Source organism: Mustela erminea, chromosome 4 (assembly GCF_009829155.1).
Source record: "Mustela erminea isolate mMusErm1 chromosome 4, mMusErm1.Pri, whole genome shotgun sequence".
Taxonomy (NCBI): domain Eukaryota; kingdom Metazoa; phylum Chordata; class Mammalia; order Carnivora; family Mustelidae; genus Mustela; species Mustela erminea.
The window spans coordinates 134,839,244-134,854,266 of NC_045617.1; the positions used below are offsets into that span (position 1 = coordinate 134,839,244).

The 15,023-nt window shown below is 35.2% G+C and overlaps 1 protein-coding gene and 1 pseudogene across 7 annotated transcripts in view; one reads left to right on the plus strand and one right to left on the minus strand.

Moving 5' to 3' along the window:
* The window catches only part of MAK (male germ cell associated kinase), a 57,991-nt gene that overhangs the window by 32,228 nt on the left and 10,740 nt on the right, over positions 1-15,023 (minus strand). For 6 of the 7 annotated variants that reach the window (XM_032341092.1, XM_032341093.1, XM_032341098.1 and 3 more), the window contains 4 exons: positions 8,222-8,276; positions 7,360-7,481; positions 3,202-3,281; positions 102-234 (listed from right to left, as the gene is read on the minus strand). In XM_032341092.1, the coding sequence (XP_032196983.1) occupies positions 102-234; positions 3,202-3,281; positions 7,360-7,481; positions 8,222-8,276 (390 nt within the window). Of the gene's footprint in view, positions 1-101; positions 235-3,201; positions 3,282-7,359; positions 7,482-8,221; positions 8,277-14,550; positions 14,587-15,023 lie in introns of those variants that run through there. The other variant, XM_032341095.1, reaches the window with a different exon arrangement.
* Positions 7,703-7,769, plus strand: LOC116589525 (annotated as a pseudogene).

Below are 15,023 nucleotides of genomic sequence, written 5' to 3' on the forward strand. Positions count from 1 at the left end.
CTCAAAATGGAACCTCTAGAAAGCTATGTTAATGACACACTATAGTAAAGCTTCAACATAGACTTACTTCTGCCTCTACAGAGTTGCATAAAGGTACTCACCATCTGGTAGATACGTAATCAGTATATGGTGGCTGTGATCTTAATTCTCTTGCAAGTCCAAAATCAGCAATTTTCACAAGTTCTGGACCCATACAAAGCAAGTTTTCTGGTTTCATATCCCTATGAAAAAAACCTTGGTAACGTAGAGAGGAAAAACAGTAATTGAGCATTATGTCTAAACATATTTGACTTCTCAACAAAATATAACTGAGCCTCTCTGTTGTAATTAGGGATGTGAACTTGGGGAGAAAAATCCATATTTATTATCTTAAAACTGATGGAGTTGGGGACCCTGCTTTCAAAATTTGATAAGGAAGTTCACACAGTATATGAGGCCACTTAAAATACCCACTTAACACATATTTCTGTTTGTGAATCCAGTAAGTTCAAGCACTTGGGCTAGATACTGCCACATTCCAATTATCTCCAGTAATATGCACAACTTGAAGGAGGTATTATGGTCACTATTGTGTAGTAAATGAGGAGGGAGATGCCCAGAGAGAAGAAACCTAATTAAAGCCCCAGCAAAGCTACATAATCAGGCTTACATCACTTGTTTGAAAAGTCCATTAAACAAAAATAGAACTCCACACATTTTATCCAGTTACTTCATTTACAATTACTTTATTTAATAGCTCAGTTCTCCCCTGGCAGCTGCCTTATTGAAAAATCCAATTATTTACCAATTCAGTATGTAAAATAAGTGGTTACTGAAGCTGAGAGGCAGGGCAATGAAACTGAGGCAGAAAATGCAGCAAGAAGAACATGAAAGCCCTCTTGTACATTTCTTTTTTTTTTTTTTAAGATTTTATTTATGTATTTGACAGAGAGAGATCACAAGTAGGCAGAGAGGCAGGCAGAGAGAGAGGAAGAAACAGGCTCCCCACTGGGCAGAGAGCCCGATGCGGGGCTCTATCCCAGGACCCTGGGATCATGACCTGAGCCAAAGGCAGAGGCTTTAACCCACTGAGCCACCCAGGTGCCCCTCTTCATATATTTCTAAGGGGTATCTAAAGCTTGCTGGCTGTAGACAGATGGCCTGTCTTCTAGTGACCTTGCAAGGTGAGAGAATCCATAAGGGTCCTGGTCATCAGTTGTAGTCATCGTCATGAGGGGGTTTTCATGTAGTTGTAGCCTAAAGATTTTAAGTCAAATCTTAAGCCCGAGCTTTTTGATTCCTGCTAAGCCTGTGTGGACTCTGTGTATGTGACATCTACAACAGTTTTGTCCTCAGTTTATCTGGGACTTCTTACTCAAACTAGTTGTTGAGATCCATTTTCCGAACTTGCAAGGGAAATACACTGCACTTTTGTAACATGAAGACCAGAACAGAAGCACACGTGGTGGTGAGTAAAGCAACATAAAATCATACAGAATGACACCAATTGTGTATCTGTACAGTTGACATTTCCCCCATTCTCACAAATATATCAGTAACTTGGTCCTTATTTTAACTAAAATAATAGTCTTGTTTTTAGTTAGCTACTATTTAAAAATATTTACTCAAAATATTACATCTGAGATCTTCTCCACTACAGCAAGAATAATGTAGCATTCGTAACACTGTCTGTTGTTCTTGGGATCTGGTGTCCCCAATCACTGTATCATTGGTTGTATAACCAACCATACGTTATTCATATTATTTACTTGTAACAGCAGTTTTTAACCCCCAAACTAACTTCTTCCTTCAACCACTTTCACTCTGAGGTTGCTGGTAGTATATATATATATATATATATATATATATATATATATATCTCCAAGGAATATATCATATATATCATATATATATATATCCAAGGAATGGAAACCTGTTTTATCACTAACCTGAAAAATATCAATTATCACAAAGTTGTTTCCAAAATCAAATAATTCATAATGCTTTTGATTTTACCACACTACACTTGTTTCTACTGGCATAAATTAACTCCGGCAAATATCATGAGTTACCATGCTGGCCAGTGTTTGAAAATAGGCTGAATATCAAAAATTCATTATGAACAATTAAAATAGAATATATCTTTGTTTCCATGTGATTAATAAATGACTTTAATCAATGGATTGTAGTATATCATCATAGGCTTTAGACTTTCTATTTTTAACATCTTCCTTCTTTTTCTTTTTTAAAACTTAAATTCAATTAGCCAACATATGGTAGTACATCATTAGTTTCAGATGTAGAATTCCATAATTCATCAGTTGCTTATAACATCCAGTGCTCATCACATCTCATGCCCTTCTTAATTAGGGTTTAGACTTTTAAAGGACAAAAAAAGTGGGGTTCAGGAATATTCTGACAATGCTTATATGGAACAAATGATAAATAGAGTTTTTAGAAAATAAATTACTTCCTGTAACAGTTAAAGGGAAAAGGAGAAAATACAAAATATGCGATGAAACATGAAAACACGCTAACGATGGGGATTTTCAAATGCCTCTGTTCATAATACAGTGATAATCTGGCATAAACTCTTTCCATTTAATATCTAAACATCTAGGGATTCTAAACAAATATTTGCCAAATATTTTCATAATAATCATGTTAACTTTTTGGATGAATTATTTTGGCTTGATAACATAAAAAACTATAAATGAAGATCACATAAATAGAATTTCATAGAAACAAGAACAAGCACTTTAATTTCACTCAAAGAACAGAAACTAAATGTAAATACTAAGAAAACTATAAAATATCATAGCACTGGTGCTTTAAACTGTTTAAATGTTGATAAGTGGTCATGTGATCAAAGCATTCCAATCTTTTCCAAAAGAAGGGCATTTTGTTTGTTTTGTTTTCATTTCCATGGTACAATTGGGGAATGAGGTTGTGGGATGGGTGTATGATAACTGAGAGCAAAGGCTGATGATCAAAGTGTTAACAAATTCTGCTGTAGAGGAAGATAGTTAAAGAGTACAGAAATTCTGTGTTATATGGAATTATAGAAATTCTAGGTTTTTAAAAATAAAATTGTCAGTGTGTACAGCCCATACTCCAAATCCGTAGTTATTCAGCATAACACTATTTAACAGATCATATATGATTTCTGTGCATGACCTTGACAGTAATCTAAAGAGGCAAGGAAAGGAAATTTAAACTTACCATGTTTATGGATAAATGCCAGCCCCTGCAATATTTGATACATAATATTTCTGATGACTGACTCAGGGAACAGCTTGTTTCTGTAAAGACAGGAACAAATAAACAGTCGTGTAATTCTGTTAACCAACCAACCAAAAGAAGAGAGCAGATGTTCCTCCTCCCTTGGAACCCCTGTTGGTTTCATGATCATGGTTAAGGGTGTGATTTATAGCTTTATAGTTGTTAAGGTTACACATTTAAAACATGACAATTAGAATTTTTGTCTGTTTTGATGTTTGATAAAAACTCAAATCCAGTAATGGATGTGTTGCACAGATACTCAGCTAAATTTTAAACTGTCCTGAGAGGAGCAAAGTAAATTGGAAAACTGATATCCATCAGATAAGCCAAGTGGTGGGCGCCTGAATGGTTCAGAGGTTAAAGCCTCTGCCTTCGGCTCAGGTCATGATCCCAGGGTCCTGGGATCGAGCCTCACATTAGGCTCTCTGCTCAGCAGGGAGCCTGCTTCCTCCTCTCTCTCTCTGCCTGCCTCTCTGTCTACTTGTGATCTGTCTGTCAAATAAATAAAAATCTTAAAAAAAAAAAAAAAGAGTTTTAGGGGCATAACTGCTTCCGTTCTATATTGTCTACTAGTACCGTCCAGTGGAAATATAGTAAGAGCCACAAATGAGAACCACTTATGTATTTAAATTTTCTCTAGTAGCCACATTAAAAAAACAAATGAAATGTGAAATTAATTTTAACAATATATTTTATTTTATATATACTAGATGTTATTTCAACATGTGATCAATATAAAAATTAATCAGTTTCCTTTTTTTTTGTACCAAGTTTTCGAAGTCTGATGTGTATTTTAATTTTACATTTAAAGCACATCTCAATCCAGACTAGCCACATTTTTAAGAGTTCAAGAGTCCCATGTGACTAGTAGCTACTGTACTGGACAGAGGGGCTTTTTATGGAATTTATATGAAGTCTAAAGTAAGATCTTAATAGGGACTAAATTAAGACAAACATTAATTGCTAACATGCCACAAATTAATGTTTTTGATTTTTATTTTTTGATCCTAAATTAATTCTTTGACCCTGAAACCATGCTGTTTTGGAAGTATTTTGAACTTCGAAAGCTCATCATAATTTCAACATTTTCTACCATCTTTGTTACAGCATGATTGATTAGATTAGTTTATTCAAAATGTTCTCAATGTGTAGAAAATGGCTTATTTTTGAGTAATGTTAACTATATCATGTTTATGTAGTGTTTTAAAATATACCACCAAATGGGCTAAGAACACACAATAGACAAAGATAAAGTCTGGTCTTACATCAAAATTGAAAATAGTATTGATCACATATTATTGAAATATTTTTAAAACTCATTTTCATAAACAATAAAATAAATTTTAAAAGAAACAAAATATTTTTATCCTTGCCAACAATTTAAATTTATAAAAATGCTATAAATTAAAGATACAGTTATAGCATTGAAGCAAGGATTTCTGTATATTGGCCTTCAGGTAAAATAGATAAAAAAGTTTACGTGAATAAAATAGACTTTTAATCTTCATCCTTAAAACAATGTTCAGGAAGTTAAGCTACCAAAAACAAGGTGTAAAAATACCACTTAACCTCAGATAGCTCTTTACCATGTACAATTGTTAATTGTTAAATTTATACCTTTGACATTAAATAATATTCAAACAATATCATTTTTAGTTCCAGTTAATTTAGAAATCTGGAATTGAATCATGAAATTCCAAAGTTGATTCTTTTTAGTGTTCATTTACTATTGCACTAAGCACTTCTAATAACAGATATAGATATATATCTATATAAATATACATGGATCTATATATATTTTATATATATATAAATAAAATCTTAAGGAAAAAAATACACACATATACACACACATATATATATATATCTTAAGGAAAAATAAGATATATATCTTAAGGAAGAAAACACACACACAGACATATATATATATTTATATTTTTTTATTTTTTATATTTTTATATTTTATATATCTATACATATTTAAGTAATCTCTGCATCCAGAGTAGGGCTCTAGCTCACAACCCCGAGATCAAGAGTCATACGCTCTACCGACGGAGCCAGCTAGGTGCCCCTTATATATTTTTTAAATCAGATAAAAGTATAACATTTCAAATATTTATATTTACTTAATTACTTAATTTCTTTTTCTTCAACACATATATCTTAATATATCACGCATAGGTTTATCACTCCATACATTTTACTTATTTTATGTTTTTAAAGATTTTATTTATTTTCTCGACAGAGAGAGAGACAAAGAGAGAACAAGCAGGGGGAGCGGCAGGGAGAGGGAGAAGCTGACTGCCCATGCATCAGGGAGCCCAGGATCATGACCTGAGCCAAAGGCAGCCGCTTAGCCGACTGAGCCACCCAGGTGCCCCACTCCATACATTTCAAAGAGCGTAATTATTAGAAGCCAAAAATTTAAGATTGCCCGTCACCTGATTAAGAAACTATTTGGATTTTTCAGTGTTCTAACCCAGTCCTAATGCATTTACATGTATAACTTTTATATTAAGTATCAGTGTCAAATAATTATGATTTTGATTTCTGTTTTTTATCCACTCAGGCATTTTCATAATCTTCATAGCTGTCACCTTTAATGGCTACAAAATAATTCCATCAATATTATAAACTATAATTACCAATCTATTCTCCTAATTGTTATTTCTTTTAAGAAGTTTAAAGAGATCGGGCGCCTGGGTGGCTCAGTGGGTTAAAACCTCTTCCTTTGCCTCAGGTCATGATCTCAGGGTCCTGGGATCGAGCCCCACATCGGGCTCTCTGCTCAGCAGGGAGCCTGCTTCCCCCTCTCTCTCTCCGCCTGCCTCTCTGCCTACTTGTGATCTCTGTCAAATATATAAATAAAATCTTAAAAAAAAAAGTTTAAAGAGATAAGTGAAACATGCTAGAGTCATTTAGCAGAACATACTAACTATAGTAATTGTGAAGATTATGTATCAGCATAACAAAATGCTTGTAAGTCAATCAATCAAATAAAAAAATGATCACCATTAAAATTGCAACTATGTTAAAAAAAACAGGCATGGCTGGGATCAAGGGCTAGAAAGAACTCTAGAAAAACAAACACTGATTTGAGGGGCAAAATTTTTTTTAATTTTAACTGCTATTAATGTTATAATGGTAGCTTGTGGAACCCAATAGGCATTCAGTAAGTATTTTTTGAAAAAGGAAAAAAATGCTTAAAGAAAACTTCACTCACCAGCCCTAAGGATTACCTTGAGTGTGTACATGATGTGTTTATGAAAGAAATAGAGAGACAGCAGTCATCGTTCCACTGGGAAGTTTATTTCTAAAGTATTTTAGGATCTTCTGTCGAACAACTCTGGCTTTAAAAGCAGGTAAAATGGTCATTAATCTCCCACATGTGACCATCAGTTACCACCAAAATATTAGCCTCCCCAAGCTCAAGGCAGATACCTGAAGCTCTCTTTAGAGATTCTGTTCATGGGTTTAAAAATGAAAATGAGAATTTCTTTGCGATTGGTAACACATTAAGTTTTATCGTTCACTTAAACATTCTAACAAATAAACTTATTAGATCCCTTCACGAAAACTCATTCCCTTCCTCCCTTTTTTCATTCACCTTTCACAATTTGCTTGCGAGAGCAATGAAGGTAATCTCAATTTTGTTCACGTCTGGCTTTATTAGTATTAAAACTATAGAAGGATTTTGGGGGTGCCTGATTGACTCATTTGGTTTAAGGGTCTGACTCTTGATCTCAGCTCAGGTCTTCATCTCAGGGTCATGAGTGCAAGCCCCATGTTATGCTCCACTGGGCAAAGAGCCTACTTAAAAAACAAACCAATAAGCCAAACTATAGATAGATTTTGTTTCAAAAGTATAGATAGATAAGGTGGTAAAAATGGTCAGAAAAATGATGACTATGAAAAATGGTGACTATGTCATCGCTGGTTCTTCTTCAGGGTTATAAAGGTAACAGCTGATTAATTTACATCCACCTCTTGGAGTGCTAAGTCTGTACACTGTTAAGTGTAACATATTGAAGGGTTCCAAGGAACTCACAGAGGAGATAACAGGGAAAACATTATAGTTTTTATCAAATAAAGACATACCTGTCTTTCATTAATTGATAGAGGTTTTCTTTCATATATTCAAATATAAAATAGAGATGGTCATTTTCTCTGATAACTTCTTTAAGTTTAATCACATTGGCATGATTGAGTTTCTTCAGAGACTGTAACACAGCAAATCAGCATTAAAATTCTTAAAGCAAAGTTATTGAAGTCGGCAAAATCTCATCAATCTCTATGATAATTACCTTAAGTAATCTTCCATTTCTTCTGCATTCATGAGTGAATTAAGTTTTAATGTCTATAGAACATCTTAAAATACCAATTTTAAAGTAAGCAGTAATTGTTTTAAGTAATGAATGTAAGCACAAAAATAAACCAAGCCAGTATCGTAGCCAATGAGGTTTATCTGAGGTGCGATTATTGCTAATTGAAAAATAAACCAAGCCAATAATACCTGCCAAACATTTCAATCTGTCACTTTCTTTTTCTCAGTCTATTCACTAGGCCTAAGTTTTTTCTGACTTAACTATGTAAAGTTCCATACAAAGGTATCCAGAAATTTATGCACATAAAATATACAAAAACATACAGCATAAAATAGAAATGGTATGTAGTAATTAAAAGTTGTCTTTCCTTTGATAACATGAATTAAAATGCTCTTAAAAGTGAGTATACATTGAAATATGAGTGTATAGTTTTTTCTCTTGTCCTCTACTGACATTCGGGAAAGAAATGAGAAATTACTTTGGAAGATAAAGAAAAAAAAACATAAGAAATACAATTATTTTGGAACGTTTCCTACAAAGAACAGAACAATCCCTTTAGCTACCATCCTCATAAATAAGACAGGGTGAGGCAGAGAGAAGGCCTCCTAGGGTTCTTTATACCTGTAGGATCTTACCTTAACTTCTCTCAAGTTCATACATTCATCCCAAGAATAGAACTTTCTCTTCATTCTGAAATCAAACAAAAAAAAACCTTCATGTACAGGGACAGAGGATTTGAAACACAACTTATGCTGTTGGCTTTCTTACACTAGTATTCACGTTGGGTAACTGTGATCTTCCCTCCTCCTTAAAAGGAAGTCCTCTCTCTTCTGTATATCTCAAGGCAGTTTGGTACAGGTGCATGATTATGTTCTATCTGAAATTCTGCTTTAAACACAATGGTGAAAGGATTACCATTAATCTTCCTTTCTGGGTGCCTTCCCATATTTCCCTCATCAGTTTAATTGTGCTTTTCTAAAAGGTCCCCTTCCAAATTTTCTCTTTCTAGAACTTAACAGATAAATATGAAACACTAAAGTGGAGAGGGGAAGAAAATCACAAACGCTGTTAGCAAATTTAGTGATGTAACTTGAACTGAGGATTTCTATATCATTACCTCTGCTTTAAACAAGCAGCCCATAAAGTTAAGTGGTTCAGGTCAACAAAAATTCAGAAGCAACCAAACTTTAGAAATAGTTCTTTTAAAAATTTTTTTTCTTAATTTTTATTATTGAAGTTTAGCTGACATACAATGTTACATTAGTTTTAGGTATATAACATAGTGATTCAACAGTTATGTACATTATGAAATGCTCGCCATGGTAAGTGTAGTCGCCATCTGATATTATTACAATATTATTTACTCTATTCCCTTTGCTCTACTTTGTGTCTCTGTGATTTATTTATTTCACGACTGGAAGTTTGTACCTCATAATCCCCTTTACCTATTTCTCTCATCTACCCCCACCCCCCAGCAACCACCAGTTTGTTCCCTTTATTTGAGTCTGGTTTTTTGTTCATTTATGTTTTTTTTTTACCTTTTAGATTCCTCATATACATGAAAGCATATGGTATTTGTTCTTCTCTGACTTGTTTCACGTAGCATAGTACTCTAGGCGCATCCATGTTATCATAAATGGCAAGATTTCTTTCTTTTTTATAGCCGGATAATATTCATATATATATATGTATATATATATACATATACACATATATATACACACATATATACATATATATGTGTGTGTATATATATATATATGTATATATATATATATATATACACCAGATCTTCATCATCTTTATTTTTTTTAGTTTTTATTTAAATTACAGTTAGTTAACATATAGAGCATATTAGTTTCAGGTGTACGGTAGAGTGATTCAACGCTTCCATACATCACCCAGTGCTCATCATGACAAGCACCTTCCTTAATCACCCCATCATCTGTTTCTCCCATCTCCCACTGCCCCCCTCTGATAATCATCAGTTTGTTCTCTATAGTTAAGAGTTTGTTTCTTGGTTTGCCCCCTCTCTCTCTTCCCCACCCCCATTGCTTATTTGTTTTGTTTCTTAAATTCCACATATGAGTGAAATCATGTGGTATTTGTCTTTTTCTGACTGACTTATTTCACTTAGCAGAATACTCTCTAGCTCCACCCATGTCATTGCAAATGGCAAGATTTCATTCTTTTTATGGCTAATATTCCTTTATATGTATCCTTTATACACCTACACACACACACCCCCCACATCTTCTTTACCCATTCATCTATTAATGGATACTTGAATTGCTTTCATATCTTGGATATTGTAAATAATGCTGCAGTGAATATAGGGGTGCATATATCTTGTCAAATTAGTGCTTTCTCATTTTGGGGGAGTAATTAGCCAGTAATAGAATTCCTAGATCATGTGGCAGTTCTATTTTTAATTTTTTGAAGAACCTCCATACTGTTTTCCACAATAGTTGTACCAATTTATATTCCCAGTACACAAGGGTTCCCTTTTCGCCACATCCTTACCAATGCTTGTTATTTCTTGTCTTTTTAATTTTAGTTATTCTGACAAATGTGAGGTGATATCTCATTGTGTATTTGATTCACATTTCCCTGATGATTAGTGACACTGAACATCTTTTCATGTATCTGTTGGTCATATGTATTTCTCTTCGGAAAAATGTCTGTTCAGGTCCTCATCCATTTTTTAATTGGATTATTTGTGTTTTTTGGTGTTGAGTTGTAGAAGTTCTTTATATATTTTGGATATTAATCCCCCATCAGATATATTGTTTGCAAATATCTTCTTCCATTTAGGAGGTTGCTTTCCTGAATTCTGTTCTCTATTTTCCCTCTTCGATCCCAATGTTACCATTAGAGATAAATATACCAAAAGTAATAAAGGTAACAAAATAATTCCACTAAACACCACAGATAGAGGTTTTTTTTTTTTTTATGAACATTTTTTTAGTCACCATGCAAAATGAGAGACAAGAAAAAAGAGGATTTATCTTCTAAAAAAATATTTCTTCAAGTATAGAAATTACAAAGCTGGATTATGAAAACAAGGACCCTACGAACACCTGGGTGACTCTGTCAGTTAAGCATCTGACTCGTGATTTCTGCTCAGGTCATGATCTCAGGGTGGTGGGATCTCGCCCTGCCTCAGGCTGCACACTCAGTAGGAGTCTGCTTGACATCCTCTTCCTCTCCTTCTCCTCCCTTCCCCCCATCACATGCGCGCTCATGTGAGTAATGAGTAAATACGTCTTAATGACGTATTAAGTACGTCTCTCAAATGAGTAAATACGTCTTAAAAATTGAAAAAAAAATCCTATGTGCCCTACTGTTTTCATTTAGTAATATAATCTCCTATTGAGGGGTTCTAGAAGATTCTCAGGAAGCTTAAAGTTATCTTTATTGATTAAAATAATTCCTATAGGAATTATTCAGAGTCCCTTCAACAGTGTAATACACAAGGGTAAGGAAATGAGTAAAGGAATGGCAGCACAAAGAACTGGCAGCATGCCATGGTCATTAACAATGTGGGCTGTGGAACTGCCTGCTGGCTCCAAACCCTTGCTTAGTGACTTACTGAGGTATGACCTTGTACAGGTTCCCCACTGACCGTTCTGTGCCTCAAATTCCACAGTTACAAGTAGAAATTACTGCATATGAAAAGCCTATTGCAAATTGCTTAGTTCAGTGCTCAATAAATACTGGATGTTCTTGTTTTTATCAGTATCAATGATCAGTTATGACAGACATGAAGGGCATCACTGCTCTTATTTCTAAAGCATCCTTAATGAATGAGAATTTCATTTATTCTCATTAAGGTGCTAGAAATGTATGGAGGTTTAAGAAATTGATGGTTTACAAGTTACTTACCAAAAGATACATTTCTATGCTATAGATTTATAAATATCTTGCTAATTTGATAAGGCAAATCTAGCACAATGTTAAATTTAAATGTCAATTTAAAAAAAAGTCAATTCAAATATAGTATATAAGAGAAGTTTAAGAAAATGATCAAATCCATCCCGAACTGTGCATATGATGTTATTATTCTTATAAATTGTAAGATTTTTTAAAATCCATTTTTGAGAAACTAGATAGTATATTCCTTCTTCAATTTCATAAAAATTGGAATTTTTATTCTATTTGAAACTTTGTACTGGCTGCATCCACATATTCTAATATTCTAATATTCATTTCTTCCCATCAATTACTACTACTCATCAATACTGCCCTAAGGCAATGTAGGTGTCTATATGCAACAAATACTGAAGTTTCCTTATAAAACAATTATCCAATTTCTTCAACCAAAGTGAAGAACCTAATTTTAAGAAATTAAGCCAGTTTGTTAGAATGATAGGAAAGGCACCTCCTTTTAAATGTCCTGCCTTTTTCTCTTTCATTTATTCATTCATTCAACAATTACTACATGCCAGGGTAAGGTACAAATGAGAACCAGAGACGGTTATCATGGCACCTCCCATTAACACAAAATAGGCTTTAGACTAGTGAATACAAAACAGACAAATTAGTTACAAGGACCATGAGGTAAGGGGCTCTTTTTTAAAAATATAATGGCCTGGCCTTTTTGATAAAGCAGTATGTCAGTTGTGACCTGAAAAACAGAGGGTACCAGCAGGGGAAAAACTGAAAGACTGAAAAAATAGAAGTTTTACCCAGACAGACAGAGCTAGAAAGAGCTGGCTGGTCAAGGAAATAAAAGACCATTTCAGGCTGATCCTTGTTAGTAATTCCCTGAGCTAATTTTCCTATCTATTCCCAGCTAGTGATCTGAAGAAAAGGATAGTACTTTCCTAGGTCACTGTTTCTGCTCTGCTTTTTCTCCATAGCACTTACCATCTCTAACATCCTCCTCCTCCTCAAATGTAAGCTCCTTGAAGACACCCCTACATGCTACATCAATTTTTGGCATACAGCAAGTCCTCAATAAGTATTTACTAAATGACAGGATGAATTTCTGTACCCACAGTTGGACTCATGAGGAACTATCCCACAAACAGGAGACCCTCCAAAATAGAATTGCCTTCCAAGTCCTTAAAGAGCAGAGAGCTTAATAAATATTTTAAATTTAATGAGATAAGAGGATCTTACTACCATCCGCTAGAAATGAATTGTTACAGCCTTTTTTTGTTTGTTTGTTTTTGATGGCAGCAGATACAAGGTTTCTTGCCAGAGATAAATTGAAATTCCAAAAAGAAAATTTTCAAAAAGGTACCTTTTATCTTTTTCTCTATAGTGTTCTCCCAACTTCTAACCACTCATCCGCCAACTCATCCAAGCCAGTTTGAGGGCATTTCAAGACTGCTCAAAAGGCTTGCCACTGCTTACTGAATCAAGTACAGACTTTCTTCCCATGTTCATGTCTGAAATTATAACACTCTGACATCTACCAGCTGCCATGCCACACCCTGGTTTCTCCTGGCTATCTCCCTACTGTGCTAGCACTCAGACTCTTCTCCATTTCACTCCTCAAACTTCATTCTCCTGATTCTTCTGCTTAAAAGGCTTTCAGAATGAAAAATACCTTCACCCAGATAATGCTTCCCTTCAAGAGGACATGCTTCTTGCTCTTTGAAGATTAACGATAAAGCAGCTCTTCATCTGCTACACAAAATGTATTCAACATGGAATTTATTTAGAATTCTTCATCCGACTTGGATGGATTTAAAGTGTTATTCCTACAATATTTGTGGCCTGAGTTCTCAGTGCCTCAAGTTTTATGCCACGAAGCACAAGATGATGGTCCTGATCGGATATTATGGAATGTAGGTTGCTTTGGTAACAAATAGGGATACATTGAGAATGGCAAATACAGGATCTAATACTACAAGCCAAGTTTATTGCTTTGCCTGAGATTCGAGAGAAATGGCATAGTCTTCTGTATGACTCTTGCAGGTCAAAAACCATCCTAAAATTATGTCTGGTCAAGAATTTTAGGAGTAATGAGTGAACATTCATATTGATAAGCCTGCTGGTAGTCTGTCTTCACAGGTCTTCACTCCAAAGAGCTGTTCCCTTCTATATATAAACACCTTGCTGTCATGAGGAATGGTTCTACCCTCTAAGATCTCAGCCTTTCAAACTTCACACTCTGACCTCATCCTCCTGTCTTTTCTCCATCATTACCATTAGATAAAATGTATGTGTCTACCTGTTCCACACTTGGCTTTGCCTGCCTCCTCCTCTAGCTTGGATCCCATGGTCAGCCTTCCCACTCACTGTCCCCCTCAAGAGCACCTATATATTCTAATGCCCCCCTCTCCCATTCTACTACTCCGGCCCTGCCATCCTTCAGTCTCTGCTCTCCATACAAATCCGTGAAGACTCTGCACAAAGTCACGTACATGCTGCCAGTAGCTCTATTATAGTATTCATCACATGTACTCGGGATTCTGAAAGTGGGTTCTTTTTTTTTTTTTTAAGATTTTTTATTTATTTATTTGACAGACAGAGATCACAAGTAGGCAGAGAGGCAGGCAGAGAGAGAGAGAGAGAGAGAGAGAGGAAGGAGGAAGCAGACTCCCAGCTGAGCAGAGAGCCCAACATGGGGCTCGATCCCAGGACTCTGGGATCATGACCTGAGCCGAAGGCAGAAGCTTTAACCCACTGAGCCACCCAGGCATCCTGAGAGTGGATTCTGAGAGTACTGAGAAAAGCCTTCTGTGACTTTTTTTAGCAACTAAGTGACATGTACTCCATGACTATTCAAAGTTCAGTGCCTCTACTACCCCCACTTTTTACTACTCCTTGCCCTACTGCAATCTGGCTTATCTCCTCTTCGATTTCACTAGAACAGCTCTCACCACAGCCACTAATTATACCATGTTCTCCAAGTCCAAAGAACACCGGTATTGGTTTGGGTACCAGAAAGCCATTTCTAGCTTCCTCCCTTTTGCCTCCTAGTATAGAAGCGGGAAGAGTAGATTCTCACCTCTCAGCCTCTCTTGTACATAAGGGAGACCCTCTGATCCATTTTTAGCCAATAAGATGTAAGGGGAAGTCATTACGGGGCTTCTGGGAAACAAGTTTACTTAGAATTTGAAAGAAGGGTTTGCTGGTATCATTCTCCCTTCTTCGCACCCTGAGCCACACATGTAATGCCTGGAAATGAAATAGTCATAATGTGGCCATTAAGTGCTTGAGGGCACTCAAATGCTAACAGCACAGTATGAAGAAGATAGAAAAGACCTAGATACAGTTCACTGCAGTCATCAAAATCCAGATTTCCTGATATAGAAGAAAAATAATCTACTTATTTAAGCCATTGGTTCCATCACTTGCTATTAATTTACATACTTGTCTCTTAAAGCAAGAAAGATTCCTAACTAACCTAAATACTTTTCAGTCATTAGTTTTTAGTTGTCTTCTAGTTGAGCACTTCTTTATATTTTTCCCTTGGTTCCA